This window comes from Lagenorhynchus albirostris, chromosome 9 (genome assembly GCF_949774975.1).
Source record: "Lagenorhynchus albirostris chromosome 9, mLagAlb1.1, whole genome shotgun sequence".
In the NCBI taxonomy this organism is placed as follows: Eukaryota; Metazoa; Chordata; class Mammalia; order Artiodactyla; family Delphinidae; genus Lagenorhynchus; species Lagenorhynchus albirostris.
Window position 1 is genome coordinate 53,052,854 of NC_083103.1, and position 16,424 is coordinate 53,069,277.

Genomic DNA, 16,424 nt, shown 5'->3' on the forward strand with positions numbered 1-16,424 from the left:
CTACATTCTGTGGTTTCATTTGCTCCTCAAATATGGGATAAGAACCGTCACCTCCATTTCATGATGCAGAAACTAAAACCTGGGCTGGGAAGATGACTTGCCCGAGGACACACTGCAAGTCAATGGGACAGGAAAGGCCAGAATGCAGGCCTCCTGCCTCCCAGCCCAAGCTCTGCCCCTTAGATCATACTATGAGGGGAGTGGGTGAGCCATGAGTTCTAGCCCCAGGCCTCCTCCACAGGTGACCCGTCTGGAGAAGGCACAAGCCACACACTGACTTGGGGTCCTTCCAGGCCAGTAGGAGTCTTGCTTCCAAGGGGACCCAAAACACCTCTGGGGAAAGGACTGAAGAATTCACGGCACCTTCAGCATCCACCTTGTTGCACTGCTCTTTCCCCAGAAATACATCACACCTGTCCCAACCTCCCAGCCTTCGCACATACCAGACCCCTATGTCCCCTGCAAACCTGGAAGCCACTAGCTTTACCTCAGTTTCCTAAAAGGCACCAAGCTCTTTTCAGCATCAGAGCCTCATCACATGCTGGTCTCTCTATCTGGAATGCTTTTCCTTCTACTCAGCCAACTCATGCCTCGGGGCTCCATGACTTTTTCTCAAGGTTTACTCCTAAGGCCTTGAGTGGGTTGAACAAACGGCAGTGTTTCTAGGTCCCATCAGTGACATTTGTCACATGCTGCCTTGGAACTGTGACTTCTGACAAGAAGAGATGGTAAAGACTTCAATGGCAGAGACTCCCTCTCCTCTTATGCTGTGAGCCCACACCCAGTTTGCTCAAGCTGTCCCCAAGGAATCCGTCTCTTCACTCACATGCTTTTTGCCCACACACCTCCCTTTACCCTCCACATCCAATAATTCATTCCACCACATTCCAGTAGATCTCACCTCCTCCTGCACTTTTCTCCAGACCAGGCCTTCTTTCCATCCTTCCACCACCATCCGAGCTCAGGGATCATTCTCTCTCACCTGGGTCCCTCCCGCAGGCTCCTCACTGCCCCCTAGCCTCTAGCCTCTCCCCACACTATGGCTGAAGGATTCTTAAAAACATAGGTGACCACTGGCATTTCCCTACTCGAAGCTATACCCCCTAATGTCTCAAGAGTGGCAGTCAAGAACCTTCCTAAGATCTAGTCCCAGTCTCATATCCCACAGCTGCCTGGGCTCCAGACACTGCAGGTGCCCTAACCCTGCCCCAAACATGCTGCCTTTTCTAAGACTTTATGCCTTACCCCTACACCCTCCGTCGTCTACAAAACTACTCATCAAAGGGCAATGAAAATAATTTTGGAACACTTTCTATGTACCTGGCACTATACTATTTTTTTCACTTTACCTCATTTAGTTCTCAAAGCACATCACAAAATAAGTGTTATTGTTCCCATTGTACAGATATGGAAACTGAGGTTCAAGAAAGGGAGGGCCAGAACTGGGCTCCGGGTTTGCCTGATTCCAGCTCTGCTGTGCACTAATCTCTCTGGGAAGTTCACCCAGCCCCCGGCCCGCAGCCCAATGAAAGGACCTCTCTCCTCTTGGTCTATAGCCAGAGGTTTCTCTCTTGCCCTAGCATTGCTGCCAGCATCCGTATGGCTGCCTCTCACTAACGTGAGCACCCCCAGGGCAGGGCCGAGACTGACTGGTTTGGGTCCCCAGCACTCAGCAGTGTATAGATTCTCGGCGAAGTTTCTACAGAAACAGATGGAAAAGTAGAGGCAGCGTGAGGGCTTCAGGAGCCCACCCCTACCTAACTAAGCCCGATACAACCACCAATCAGAGGCGGGACCTCAGCATCTGTAGCCAAGGCGAGGCCTTGCCCAGAGGAAAACACAAACCCACGCCCGGCCCCGCCTGTCCTGCCCATGCCGGGGCTCCCGGCCCAAGTTCCTGCTGGCGGGCTGCACCAACCGCCGCGGGGGTGCGGCGAGGGGCGGGCGGAGGGAGCGGCAGGAATAACCAAGCAGCCCCTTGCAAGGAGGACTCGGCTTCGCGGGCCGCCCACCCGCGCCGAGCAGGGGCCTCCGAGCAGCTCTCCCGCGCCAAGCCGAGCCCGGCGCTCCCCCATCCCAACGCAGCTGGTGCGGCAGAGGTTGGAACAGCCGACCCCGCCCCTGCCGCGTCGGCCCCGCCCCCTTATGAGGTTACAAAGTGCCGCGCGCCGAGCCGCGGGCGCAGTGGCCGTGGCCGTGGCCGTGGCCAAGGCTCCAATTTCGGCCGCCGCTCGGGCCCGTCTGGCCGCCCACCCCCCGCTCCCCGGGCCGTAGCCGCCCCCGCGCTCCCGTGCTCGGCGCGAAGCCCTGGCCCAGGCGGCCGGGGCACGGGCCAGGGGCGCGGGGTCAGGCGGCTTCACGCGGAGCCCCGACTGCACCGGCTTCGCCATGAAGACCCTCATAGCCGCCTACTCCGGGGTCCTGCGAGGTGAGCATCGGGCCCAGCTGACTGGAGGGAGAGCTTTGACTGAGGAACCGTGCTGTCCCGTGAGAGCTCTCGGAGCTGGGCTAAGGGTCTGGGACATGAGCTGTTACAGCCCAGGGTCTGCAGGGCCTTGCGGGCTTTCTCCTGGGGCAGTGCAGCTGCCAGAAGGTTTTCAGGAAAGGATGTGATGAAAGGCTCTAAGGCAGGCAGGAGTGTGTTGGTAAGGTGGCGGCACGTTGCTGGAGGACAGGCCGCTATGGGGGCCGAGGTCCCAACCCCTTTCTTTTCTTTTTGGGATGGTTTGCCGCCCTCTCCCCCACCATCACTACCATTCTTCCCCCCAACTCGCCTGGGTCTGAGATGAGGTTAGAATAATGGTTACCGGGTCTGATCCAGGCAACCTGGCATGGTAGTCATGTGGGCGCATTCTCCACTCTGGCACTCATCGATTTTGGGGACCTCTGTTACATCACTTCTCTTTCTCCAGCCCGTGAGATGGAGTGATAGCTGAGAACTCCTCTCCAAGCCCCAGCATTGCTCCTGGCCCCTGGCAGCTCCCACCCTCTCTCCTCACCTGGTGGATTAAGCTGTGAGGCACTGGATGGGGCAGAGCGGCAAGGGTTTTGCAGTCCCCTGAAGCAGCCACCAGACAAGGAACATGCCTGGCTGGGACAGGTGTGCTCGCACTGTCTCCTTCCTCACACCCATTCTTCAGCCCAGGCTTGGGAGCCCACTCAGCAGCAACTGTGAGCCTGGCACACTTAGAAGGTGGGGCAGAGGACCCTGGGTGCCCTCCAGTGTGGCCCGGGCCACTGTTCCACCGGGGTGCAACTGAGGCCCTCCGTGAATCAGGGGCAGAGTGGAGATCAAACTCCAGAGCTTTGCCCCCTCAAGGAAGAGCATCCCTTCCAAGTCCCCCACCTCTCACCTGTACTCGGAGAAACTGAGATGGGAGGAGGCATGACCCACCCAAGGTTTCCTTAACAGGTGCCTTGGCCAGGGGATTAAATACAAATCCAGGAGAGCCTGGGACATTCTCACAGCTGTCCTGGTCTTGCTTGAATCCTCCCTCCCTCCACCTAAGTCTTTATTCTGCTTGCTGAACCTCTCCTACTTAGGATTTTTCTTCAGTAACTAACAGTAGCCTACTCGACCCATCTTCATTATAAAAATAAAACATATGAATTATTGGAATTTTGAAAAATATAGAAAAACAGGAAGAAAATCTAAAACTGCTGGTTAATTGACTATCCAAAAATAGCTTCCTAAGAGCATTTTAGTATATTTCTTTATAGTTTTATTTGTACACATTATTTAGATAAAGTTCAAAGCGTGATGTAGATATAGTTCTGAATCCTGTTTTCTCCCTCTTAATGTTAAATCATGAGTATTTCCTTCTGGTACTCCAAATCACTTATAATATTCTAGTGGCTGCCAGGTAAGCACCCTGGAGCTGTATCACAGGTTAACCGTGTCTGGGGCATTGGCGTTGTTCCCCGTGTGACTGTTGGTGTGATTATCTGCCCCTCTTGGTCTGGGTGCTGCTCGTTGCCCTTGGAGAGGTACCGAGCTGCTGTCATCATCTTCTGGACAAGCAGCCTGAGCTGCCCCAGACACCCAGCCCTACAGCCTCTGACAGCCCCTTCTCTAACTTTAAAGAGCTTGTCTGTTCACTGTACCATTTAATGCCCATAACAGGGGAAGGAAGGGACCTAGCCATGTTCATGCTTTTGAAAATGCTTTTGTCTCCGGAGAATGGGATAGGGATGCTCTCTGTGGTGGTCCTTCCTGGAGATCCCCTTCCCTCACCTCTGCTGTCCACAGGCTGTGAGCTCTATCTTCCAGGAGCAGGCGACCCTGACCTCCTCATTTTTGACCTAGGATTTGTAGTTCAGGAGGACTTCCAGTGAATGATTTTGACCAAGTCACTTACTATCCTGTCAGGAGCATTTCTCCATGTTGTTATCAGGTCTTGAAAACATTAAAAAAAGAAAAAAACTGGCTGCAAACCGTTCCATCATGGGATGTAGCAAGGGCTGGTATGAAATGCAAACCAATTACTTTAGGTGTCTGGGCTCCACTTTGGTGAAAGACTTGGGTGGGGAAGGGAGAGAGCTGAAGGAAATCTTGTGTTATCTGGCATCTCCATTAGACCTGCTTTCTACATCCTTGGTCTTTGAAGACACTCCCCAGTGGCCTGGTTTGCCTCTGCCAGTGAGGTCCCATTGTTGGGAGGTGGTGAATACCCTGTTGGTGGTGGTATTCAAGGAGAGCCATGGCTTCTGTGAAGGGAATACCTGTGATGGGTGAGATTGAAATAGATACCTTGGTGTCTGGTTTCTTGACCAAAAGCAAAGGCCAGCTGTGGGTGCATGGGTAGGTGGGTGTGTGCTGGAAGTGTCGGGGAGACAGGCGTCTCTGTTGGTATCTTCTAATATCTGAAGAATTTACCTGTGCCAGGGGTGGAGAATGCAGAGTTAGTCATATTCGCATCCCTGCCTTTGCCCCTGGATGTGAGGCTCTTCAGGTCAAAGCCCTCTGGTGCCTGCCTCTATCCCCAGGGTTCACCACAGGACCCAGCACGAAATGGTGGCAGCCCCAGTAAAATCCTGAGCTGATTTGCTCTGTGAGGCTCCGAAAAGCAAGGCCAGGAACAGGGGTGGCATCATGGGGGGCAGATTTGATGTAATGGAGGAATCCTTTCTGATAGCTATTGAGGATTGCAACAGGTTTGGTGTGGGTGGGGATGGAGCTCTCCATCACTGGGAGTGTGCAAGCAGGAACTTGGTAGGAGGTGGAACTAAGAGGCTGGATTGTTGGAGGCTAACTCTGGAACTCAGGATTGACAGTCACCTAACCCAGTCCTAAATCATAGGATGAGAACATCATTCTCATGTCCCTCCCTCTCCCAGTTCTTTATAGCTTTCTTTCCTTGCATACACCACTTCCCCAAATGCACAAACGCCACTTTGGGGCTATCTGCGCTACTGAGGGCTCTTCTGGGCTGGGAAAGGAGAGCCAAGAGTAATATTTTATTAGCAGCCTAGGTGATTCACTAGCCAGTGTGGAAATCCTGCCACACCCCCATCCTCCCACCCCTGATTTCAGCAACAAGTACTTGAGTCATAAAATCAAAGCTCTCTGGGAACGCTGCATCTGGCACGGCCCTCACATGACAGATGGGACACTGAGGGGCCCAGAGAGAAGGGACTGGACCAGGGTTATCAAAGCCAGGGTTAGAACCCAGATCCATCTCCCAGTCGTTGGCCACCTTAAACCAAGAGAGAAGTGTGGTGAAGCCGTGAAGGGCTGCGTGCAGGGCTCTCGCCACTGTAGGTGGTCGTTTCTTGAATGAGTGTAGGTTGCTCCCAGACCATGATGGGAGTGGCAGATCACCCCTTCCCAAGCTTTTTCAGGAAGCTCCCCCAGCTTGCCTTGATGAGTGCATGCACCACGAGCCCCAGAGTTTTGAGGCCAGGGGAACAGCCAATTGCCCCTCATCGTACTCCAAACCTTCCAAACTCCTCCTTGTGGCCGTGGAGCCCCCTGTGAGCAGTCCTCACGGCCTCACAACCTCGTCTCCTACCATGTCGTGCTCTAGAACTGCCAGGGGTCTTCCAGTTCCCCCAGCATTCCCACCAGTTCAGTCCTACCTCAGGGCCTTTGCATGTGCTGCCCTCTGCCCAGGTCACTGCATGGCTGGCTTCCAACCATTCAGTCTCCTCTCAGAGGCCTTCTCTGACCACACCATCTGGAGAGCCGCCCCATCTTGTTTTATTTTTTATAGCCCCTCTCATTACCTAAATTCTCATGTGTACTTATCTGTTTAGGTGATTGTCTCCCCCAGAAGAATGTCAGCCCTTTGGGAACAGGGACCCTGTCTGTCTTTCTCAGTGTTTGTCCCAGCATTTAGCACAGTGCCTGGTGTATAGTAGGTGCTCAGTAAATATTTGTTGAATGAATGAATCATTAATGGGACCTCAGCCCTCCTGAGCACTGCTCCTTCCTCTTGGCAGGAAGCCCTGCTTTTTGCTTCAGTGTGATTTCTCAATTCTTCGTCAGGCCTCCTCTGTGCCCACCCGTGCTGGGTGCTGGGCCTGCAGCTGTCCCCTGCTCTGGAGACACCACAGTCTCACGAGGAGCCGGTTCCAGGGCTGAGTGCCGAGGGCGGGGGGCTCACCACAGTTTCCCCCATTACTCCAGGGCTTAGAAGCCAGAGAGCCAGGATTCCGGCCCTGGCTTCACTTCTGCTCTGGATATCTCACTCCCCCTAAATGGAAAATAGGATCAGAAAATCTCAAACTCTCAAGGATGTGAGGGTTTAGGTTAACACGAATGGAAAGCGCTTTGTAAACTAACTTGTGACTCGCCTGTTAGTCCTTGTCATTCATTTTGCGTGACACGTGCAACAGCCTCCAACACTATGGGGAGTGGCAGACTCAGCTCTGGGACATCCGGGAAGGCTTCTCACAGTGGGGACTCGCTGTGATGGAGCACCTCTGTGTGTCAGACTCTGTGCTGCACACAGGTCAACCCATGGTCCCTGCCTTTGAGGAAGTGAGACTAGGGGGATGACAGTGCACAGTGGTCCACATAGTGAAAGGGGAAGGAAGCACGGGTGGAGGCCTGGAGGTGAGGGTTAGGCAGCTAAATCATCCTGGGGTCAGGGAAGGCTTCCCGGAAGAGGCGACAGTCAATCTGAATATTGAAAGATGAACAGGTGTTACCAAGACAGGCAAGAACCTTCAGGTACAGAGACCAGAATAAATAGAGACATGAGATTTGTGTGGGAGGGAAAGTCTGACTGCAGGGTCTCTGGGCTACCAGCCTGAGCTGAGGTCCTGGTGTGCTGAGAGACACGGGAGATAGAGGTTGCTGTACCCAGGCCTGGGGTGGCTCGCCTATGCCCTTTGCAGGGGTTGGGGGTGGAGATTTGAGAGCTGCTGGGAGAGGCCCCCAGTGCACAGAGCTTCTTGGCCTCCACCACTTCTGGAGCCTCCTGGGTGTGGAGTTGCTGCTGGCAGTTTTGAGGGTTTAGGGCTAGGAGTCTCAGTATCGTCATCTATAGAACGGGCCAATGCATGATAAGAATATCTGCCCGGGTTATGGTGCAGACCCAAGGAAGCTGAACACACAAACCCTTTGGGCAAATCGACAGAAGCAGGAAATGTGAATTCATTTCACTATTAGAGCAGATTTAGTGGCCAGGAGGCTCACCCTGCATCTGCTTCCCGTGTGACCTTGGGCAAGACCCTGCCCTCTTGGGGCCTCAGCCTCCTCGTCTGTACAGTAAGGAGGGCTGCATAAGGCAGCCCCCTTGGGTTCATTCCAGCTCTGCTGCAGAAGTGTGACTCTGATCGTGCCCCTGACGGCTGTGGGATCCTGGGGGTCAACCTCCTACTCATTCTTGTCCCCAACTTGTTCTTGTGAAAATGGGCTCATGTCCTGCTTGGGGCCCAGGTAAGTGCCCCAGAAGAACCTAGCTCCCCACACTTGCCCATGTATTGTGATAAGGGCCTATTTTGAGGACTCCTTGGTGGTGACATACCCACAAGCTGGTGGTGTTGCCATGGCAACCCCTCCCACTTCAGTAGCTATTTTTTTGATGTGTCAGAAGGTGGGGTAGTAGAGAAAGCAGGCCATTGGGGTCCTCAGCAGTCACCTCCAGGGTCCTCCAGGGACACCTTTGGGTCAGATGTCCCAGTGGGCCCTGTTTTAAGGACACCTAATTTGCTTTAAGGTTACCTACTTAAAGAACACCTAACCCTTAAAGGGGAGATTATTAGTCTTTCGAGAAAAGAAATCACCAGTGTATTGGGACCAGGTGAATGGCTGGCTAGTTGCCTCGGGGCCCTTAGCCACCATCTGAAGCTGGTGGAGGGAATGGAAGGGGTGGGCAGCAATTTTCCCTGCTTTCAGGATGGAGCCCAGGACTCCTCAGCCTGGCATTTCCAGTCCTCCATGGCTCACTCCCCCTGCACGTTCTCGACTAGCTTCACCCATTCACACGGTTGCTATGCTTCAACCTGGTTGAACTATTTGCAGTTAATTCCTCAAAGTTGTGTGCTCTCTCCCTTCCAGGCCTTTTCCAGTGCATTTTTGTGGGACTCCAGTACCTGGGGTCCTGACCCTGCACCTCCCTCCTGTCAGCCTGGCAAACTTACTCATCCTTCACATCTCACCTGACCCATCTATGACAGCATCCTCCAGGCCAGTTGGGTACCTCCCGTGGATTCCCCGGCCCTGGCTTACCCTCTGTGCCTCGTTGTTCACAGCCCTGTCTCCCCAGCCATAGCTGAGGTGGGCAGCCCCGGGGCGGAGCTCTTCCTCCTACAAGAGCCCAAGAAGCAGAGGCAGGGCAGGGTGGCAGCTCCCACCCTAGAGCAGCGCCTAGCCTGGCCTGTAAAGGATACTCAGAAAGTACTCGCTGAATGAACGTTAATGTTTGGCCTCCACCCTTCTCTCCCTCCTTCTGGAACCTTCCACCGTTGCCCCTGCCTTTAATCGTGATCCCTCCAGCTAGAGGAGACCTTTCCCTCCTGATTCCCCAGAAAGTTCCCGTTTGACCCTCTGCCGTGGCACAGGTCCCTCGTCTCTGTTCTTGTCCAGGCCCTGTTTATTCATCGCAGGTCCCTTGAGCATCCTGTTGGCAAACATTGACCAAGCATCTGCTCTGTGCCTGACCCCATGCTGGGCACAGGGACCCAGATGAGCAAATGCACACTCTCTCCCAGAATGAGAAAGGCTGAGTGCAGGGTGAGGTGGGGCACATGGGGTGGGGGAGGAGGGCTTCCCCGAGGAAGAATCGGCCAGGAAGGATGAGGCCCATCTCTGACGGACCAGCTTTCGGGGCCTGGTAGGTACCCAGTAAGTGTGAGCTCAGCGACTGAGCAGATTGGGCCTGGAGGTGACAGGACTGTGTTTGGAGGGATGGCAGGCAGGACCAAGAGTGTAGGGAGACTTCCTCGAGGGAAGAAGGGTCTGGCTGAGCATGTGGTAAGGCAGAGAGTTGGAGCCCAACCCAAGGCTGGGCCTCTGAGATCAACAGTCATGGCTCAGACCCTGCAGAGCCATGACTGTCCCCCATCATCACACGTGAGGACTCCTGCTGAAAGGTGCTTGGCGGGGAGGGGACCCGGAAGAGAGCTTGCCTCTGGCCTTGAAGACGTGGCATTTCTTTGGCACTTGGACTAGCTTCCTGGACCTCAAAGGGTCTGCCAGGAGTCAGAATGTCCATCTCTCTGCCTCTGGCTCCCCTATCCACCTGGGCCCAGCCCTCTGGAGTAGCTTGGGGTGACTCCCTCACTGTCCACTTGGTAGCCGCTGGACCAGGGCAGAGCTTAGGTCGGGCTGGGCCCAGGTGTGGCATCCTTGGGGCTGCAGACGTGAGCAGGGTGACTCCCGCACTCGGGAACCTGTGGCGGCCGTCCACATCCCTGTGACCTCTCTGGCACCTTTCTAGCTCTCTAACAGAGGTTCCAGACGCTGTTTGCCCCTTTGCCATAAGTTGTTTGGATTCCCCCCAACAATTCTGGATCATAACAAAGGAGGATGCTGAGTCTTCGACAGGGGAAGTGACTTTCAGGGTCTCACACTAAATAATAGTCAGAGCCAGGGTTTGAATCCTAAGTCTACTGAGGCCAGTGCCTCTGCTCCAAGCAAGGCAGGGGTTGTGAAACCCACTAGACAGGGGAGGAAGCCCAGGCTTACTTGGTAATTACCCCCCATTCACCCGGGTCTTTACTTTTTATGATACTCTTGCCTATACATCATCTCATTTAATTCTCCCAAGAATCTGGCAAGGTAGGTATTAGTCCCACAGTACAGACGAGGAAACTGAGGCTTGCACAGGCAGTGACTCACCAAGGCTGCACTTCCTGCGAGTTGGAAGTCAGGTTCTCCTGATGCCCGTCTGCCTGTCCTCTGCACCTTCTCCAGGCTGGTGAGCCCCTTCCCAGGATGCCAGTAGCTAAGGAGGGTAGAGGAGGCAGTGTGGGCCACCCAGAGGCCTGACCCAAGAATGTCATGTGTGCTCCAGTGTCCCCGTGGAGGGGAGTCAGCCTTGCTCCATGCCTCCCCTCCACAGGGGAGGATCCTCTTGCCTATCCCTCTAGCTTATTTTTCTTCATAGCTCTCATCACTGCCTGATGTTACATCCTACATTTATGTGTCGGTGCTTTGTCTCTCCCTCAGCAGAATTTAAGCCCCCTAACAGGTGAGAGTTGACCTGCTGGGTTCACTGCTGTCTCCCCGGTGGCTGGCACCGTGCTGGGCACCTCAGAAGTGCTCCATGCTTATCCCTGTCCCCACCCACCTCCTCCAGGAGCCTACTTTGGGCTGCTTGAGCCCTTTCCATCTTTCCTATTCTCAGCATCTGTTTTGGGTAAATGTGAACCCCCGTTCCTGGGTCACCGAACATTCTGGGTTTGGGCCTGCCTCTTTGTAACTCCGTCTGAGTCTCTATTCCGGCAGTTGCCCCCAACCCCGAGTGCCCACTTTCCTCCTCTTCGCCTCCCAGATCTTGTCTTCCAGGCCCTGCTGAGGCCTCGCCACCTCCTTGGAGCCTGCCGGGCCAATGCCCCCACTCTGCTCCCTCTTCTCGTAACACACAACCTCATGAGCACACACATCTTGAAAACCTTTGTGTTTGCTCATCAATTCCCCTCCCACTCTGGTCAGTGGTAAAAGCCATGACGAGAGCTAATCACCTAACAGGTGTCAGTCACCTAAGAGATGCCAAATGGACCTACATGCATTTTTTATTTTTATTTATTTTTTTTACCTTCCCAACCACCCTGACAGCTAGGGGTTCTTACCTTCACTTTACAGATGAGAAACTAAAGCTGAGAGGGGCTAAGTGACTTGCCCCAGGTCACAGAGTTATGCAGGGCCAGGGCTGGCCCAGGGCCCTTTCTCAGATTACGGGGACTGGGGCTCAGACGCTGCCCCCTCAAGCCTGTGCGAGAGGAAGCCCTGGTTGCATCAGTCCTGGTGTGGCCTGGTCACTTTATCATCAGATGTTGGGGAAAGAGGCGATACACACCCATCCCCACCTGCCATGAAACTTGGGACATGGTTGGGACAGAGAGGCAGCCCTCCCTTCACCAGGGGTGTGTTCCTGAAGTCGGGGTGTAGACTGGCTTGTGTAGTGGGGACCAGCCCTCAAGAGCCTGGCATCATGGAAATGATGAGGGACTCAGAACTCAAATGCCTGCCGAGAGTCCTGGCTCCCCTATACCCTGACCTCAAGCAAGTGGCTTAACATCTTTTGGCCTCACCTTGCCTCAGTTTCCATCTCTGTAAAATGGGGCTGCCCATCCCTACCTGTCTACCTTCCCGGAGAGTGCTGTGGGGCAGGGAAGCTCCGTATAGACATGGGGGCAGGGGGTTTCTCTCTGGGGGTAAGAGAGCTGCTCTGGGCCTCTCTGGCAGCTCCACTCCCTCTGCCCTCCCCAAGTCCAGGAGCAAAGGAGCTGTATAAAATAAATGGTGAAATCAGTGGTGCCCTGGAGCAGCTATTTGGATTGGTTACTGCCAGTTTCTCTTCATAGAATGAGTCAAGTTACTCTGTGGCCTGTCTCGTCTTCCTTCATGAAAATAAGACATCTGTAGGAAGTGGGTTCTGTTCTTATCGTGGGGTGAGGGAAACTCATGCTCAGAGAGTGCGAGAGAGGCTCACTTCCCCACCCCATCTCTGGGGTCCTCAGTGATAGGGCTGGGGGCCTTCCTGTCAGGCAGCTCAGTCTGACCTGGGCATCCAGGCCTTCAGCTGCCTCTGGGACTTCGGCATTTGTTGATTCATGCAATAAACCCCTATGAGCTCCTTCTCTCGCCAGCCTGGCTGAGCTCTGGGCACATGGATGAATCAGGTACCAGCCCTGGAACCCAGGAGACGCTGGCCAAGGAGGATGACCAAGGAAATAGACACTGGCTGCAGTGGGACCGGCGCTGAGAGGGTGCGCAGAGAGTGCAGTGTGCTGGCGGAGGCTGGGGGAGGGGTGACGAGAGAGCAGATTGGAGCTGAGACTTGGCCAGGCTGTGGCTCCCTGCTGGTCACACCCAGGACTTGAGGACAGTCAGGCTGGGTATGAAGGTAGTGGCAGTGGTGACATCTGATTGTAGCACTGGCATCTCTTACCAGCTTCTGCAGGACCTCTCCCAGCCAAAACTGGGGCAGAGGAGATGCTGACAGCTGAGTGGTGAGGTCTGGCAATGACCTGGGGGTGCCCAGCTGAAGCCCCACTTCCCATCTGCCGAACAGCTGTACCAGGGCTATTGCAGGGTGGTGAGCCTCTAGGTGGTATCCTCAGGAGGGTGGACACCAGAATCCAAGCAGTCAGAGAGATCATAAAATTCATCCTCCCCACCACCATTTTATATATGGGGAAACCAAAGCCCAGAGAGGTGAAGTGACTTGGCCAAGGTGACACAGGAGTTGGTGGTACAACTGGGACTGGAACCCCAAGGCCTGCTACCATTTAACTTACTGCACAAGATGCCTGCTCCTCTAGAGGAAAATAGGTCATGCATTTTCTCCTGTCGCCTCCCAGCGTTCCCCCACTTTCTTTTGGGGAGAAGAGAGAAGGAACGTGGGGAGACCTGCAGCACAGGGACAGAACGCAGGCCTAGAAGTTAGGCCTGAATTGAGTCCAACTTTGCCACCCTCTGGCCAAGTGACCTTGGCTGTGTCACTTCCCTGAGCCTTTATCACCATCAAAATGGCAGTGATGATGCCAAACTCACAGGACTGGTGAGGAACCAGAGTGCCTATGGAAGTGCATTGGAGGCCCTGAAGCTGCATGGGCCGTGCGGGCCGCCTACCTGCCACCCAGCCCTACAGAGAGAGAGCCAGGGGTTGGGGAGGGGGGCCTGAGGATCAGCCAGAGCAGAGACCTGCTCGTCCTTTTGCTCAGCAAACCTTGCTGAGTGTTGACTCTGGGCCAGGCTCTGAGAGGCCACTGGGAACCAAGCCATGGATCAGACTCAGGCCCTTGGGCAGCTCCCAGTGTGATGGGAGAGCGGACTTGTACTCAGCAGTCGGTACCAGGTGAGGGGCTGTGGGAACCTGGAAGGAGGACTCCAGTCCTCTCTTATTTCTCTGTTCTGCTGGCCTCTCCCAACTTCATGTACTGACAGTTTCTCTCCAAGATGGGTGGGGGCTGGTGAGATGGCCCTAGAGGGTTCCACGCTTGCATGGGCCTTAGAGCTGATAATGCCAGAGAAGGAAAGGTGACCTCTCTCCAAAGGCTCGCCTGTTTGGGTTTTGAAGGACGAGCTGCCTTATCTCATTGTTGGGGGTCATCAGGTGGGCAAGGCAAGGAGCGGCTTTCTAGGCAGGGGAGCAATGACTGGATATTTCTTAGATCCACAGGGGGCTTCCACTGGACCTGTGGTTCAGCATCCTGGGCAGGCCAGCTCCCAGGGCTGGGCTCTGTGGTCAGCCAGGTCGGGATGGTCTGGCCAGGAGGCAGCCGAGTGGGCCCAGGCCTGAGGGACACAGAGTGGCAGCACCCTCCCGGCCTCCCACTCCAGGCAGCCCCCTCACTGTGCCGCCCACAGGAACACCTGCCACTCCTCAGTGGACTTTGCATTTCCTAGTTAGTTGCAGCGCGGGCTATGGGCGGTAGTTGGGCCGAGGCAGGGAGGACAGACTGGGGAGTGTGGGAAAAGCCTAGCTCTGGCCAAGCTGCCCTGGGGCTTGTGGGAGCCCTTCAGGCCTTCTTCTTCTGTGTGGATAATAGGGTGACGGTTGAATAAGACAGTCTACATTTCCTGCACCCTGACTTTAGCTAATTGTGAGAGACCTGTAATAGCAGATGGACTTGGATTAGGAAACAAGGAAGAATTTTCCAGTTGTTTCAGTGGGGGATGTGTCACCAATGTGGACTTACTCTGCGTACCCCACCTCCAAAGCAGGAGAGCTCCGTGTAGTGAGTGCGACCAGCTCGTTGGTCCTGACCCAAAGGCAGGGGCTAGACAGCCCTTTCTCTGAGCACTCCTTAGACATTCCTCAAGCACTCTTTGGGGTCCTGTTTGCAGTAGGAAGTGGTCAGATGAGACAACGTCTGATGCCTTTCCTTCCATCACCTTTTTTCCCCTGCCCAGTAGAAGGTGGAGGCCCCCAGCTCCTCCCTGCATCCTTCCCCCACCCCAAGCTTACCCTACCTAAGACTTTGGATTGAGTGTCCTGTTAAAATGCAGATTTTGGTTCAGTAGCTCCAGGCTGGGGCCCTGCGTTTCTAAACAGCTCCGAGACCACACTCTGAGTAGGAAGGTGCTGGAGAACATTCTATCCTCTCTGCAGCCAAGGCACCCAGCCTGCCCCAGACCCAGGGCAGGGACTCGTCTCCCATGGCCCCTGCTTCCCTTCATCCCGCACATTCCCAGTGGCTAGGGAATGACTTGGCAGGCCGGCCCTTGGGTTGGGGTTCAGGCCTATGCCTGACCTTACTTCCCTCCCGCCTGTACTTCCCCAGTACACTCTCCCCACTTCTGAGCACAGGCCACCCTTGGACCTGCTGTACCCTGAGCAGGGGGCAGGGATCCTGGGTTCTGGCCCTGGCTAGGTAACCCTAGACAAGTCACTGCTCCTGTCCTCAGCGTCCCCAAATGTTCAGTTGGGCTGTACCAGATGACCCCAGAGGGCCCTCGGGCTCCAGGATGGGGTGTTGGAAAAGTGTGAAGGTAGAAACGGCTGTGATGGTAGGATATTTACGTAGAGGGCGAAGGAGCAGTTATGCGCTAAACCCCTGGCATGCCTGTGTAGCTCAGCCTATCATCTGCTTGGGTGAGTTCACATACTTCCACCTCCGCCCCAGGTGTCCTGTGGAGCGGTAGATGCTGCTGGGCACCCAGTATGTGCCATGCCCTGGGGACGTGGCTGTGCACCCTCGAGGTCTTGCCTGAAGTCGCATAGCGAGTGGAGCCACGGTTGGCGCTGGGATCCGACGCTTCTGCCGTGCCAAGCCCCCTACTTCTGCTCCACTAGACCAGGTGAAGGGGACAGGACTGATGTGTCTGCCTTGAGGCCTGGTGTTATTCACATGCCTCCCGAAAGTCAGAGTAATTGTTAACTTTTGGCAGATGAGGGTTGTGTCCCTTTCTAATCTCTGCCGTAACCTTGTTGAAATACAGATTTTGAAGAAACACAAGGGCTTGAGTGTAAGCCCTTATACCGCTCGCCCTCCCACTTCCGCAGTAGGCCAGGGAGAAAGGTCACGAGACCCTCAAGGACAAGATTGTGACTCAGCGGGGGGCCTGGCAGAGTGGGTCGTGTGAAGGAATGTTTGACCGGCACACGGTAGGTAGGCACTCGGTGAAGATGTGCTGAGCAAAGGGGGTGCAGTTGGGGCTCAGCACATGTGGAGTTTTGAAGGGGGGCACTCCTTTGGCCCAGCTGCCAGAAGGAATGGGCTATGTCAGGAGCCTCGTCCATGCTCTTCCCCAGCGCTGCCTCTCCTGCAATCGCCAGGCTTTCCGATCCCTCTACCCATCAGCCGCTGGAGTCCAGGGCGCCATCCTGGGGCCACGGCCACAGAGCCAATTAACTGGGCACATCTTGTCCTAACTTATAGGCTTGGCACTTGCTTGGTAGCAAACAGAATTGCAGCCCTCAGTGTTCCGAAGCTCACTGGCCACTGGAAGCAGGGGTTCCTGGCTGGTTCCTCTCTGGGCCCCAAGCTTTGGGCACTGAGATGAAGCTCAAAGTGTGAATCCCTCTGCAGGTGGTATCAGTGGCGTTGGCGGTGGGGCAGGAGGGCTCAGCTCACTGGGAAAGGGTATTAGTCCTGGAGATACAGGGGTGGGGCGTGGGTCAAGGATTGGGGGTGCGCAAAGTACACTTGGAGGAAAAAAACATTGCAGGTTGGATGTTGGCCCTCTGTCCTTGGCCTCACAGACACAGAGAGCAAAGATTAAATATTTGTACTAGATCCAGATAAAGGATAAAGACAGGAGTTTGATTGGGGTGAAGGGGAGGGAAGAAAACTGGCAACTATGG

The 16,424-nt window shown here is 54.9% G+C and overlaps 1 protein-coding gene across 1 annotated transcript in view; it reads left to right on the forward strand.

Annotated features, from left to right (window-relative positions):
- The first annotated feature begins 1,872 nt into the window (after positions 1–1,872).
- The window catches only part of UVRAG (UV radiation resistance associated), a 366,512-nt gene continuing 351,960 nt past the window's right edge, over positions 1,873–16,424 (forward strand). Inside the window, 1 exon segment of the mRNA XM_060160058.1 lies at positions 1,873–2,428. Within this exon segment, the coding sequence (XP_060016041.1) occupies positions 1,873–2,428 (556 nt within the window).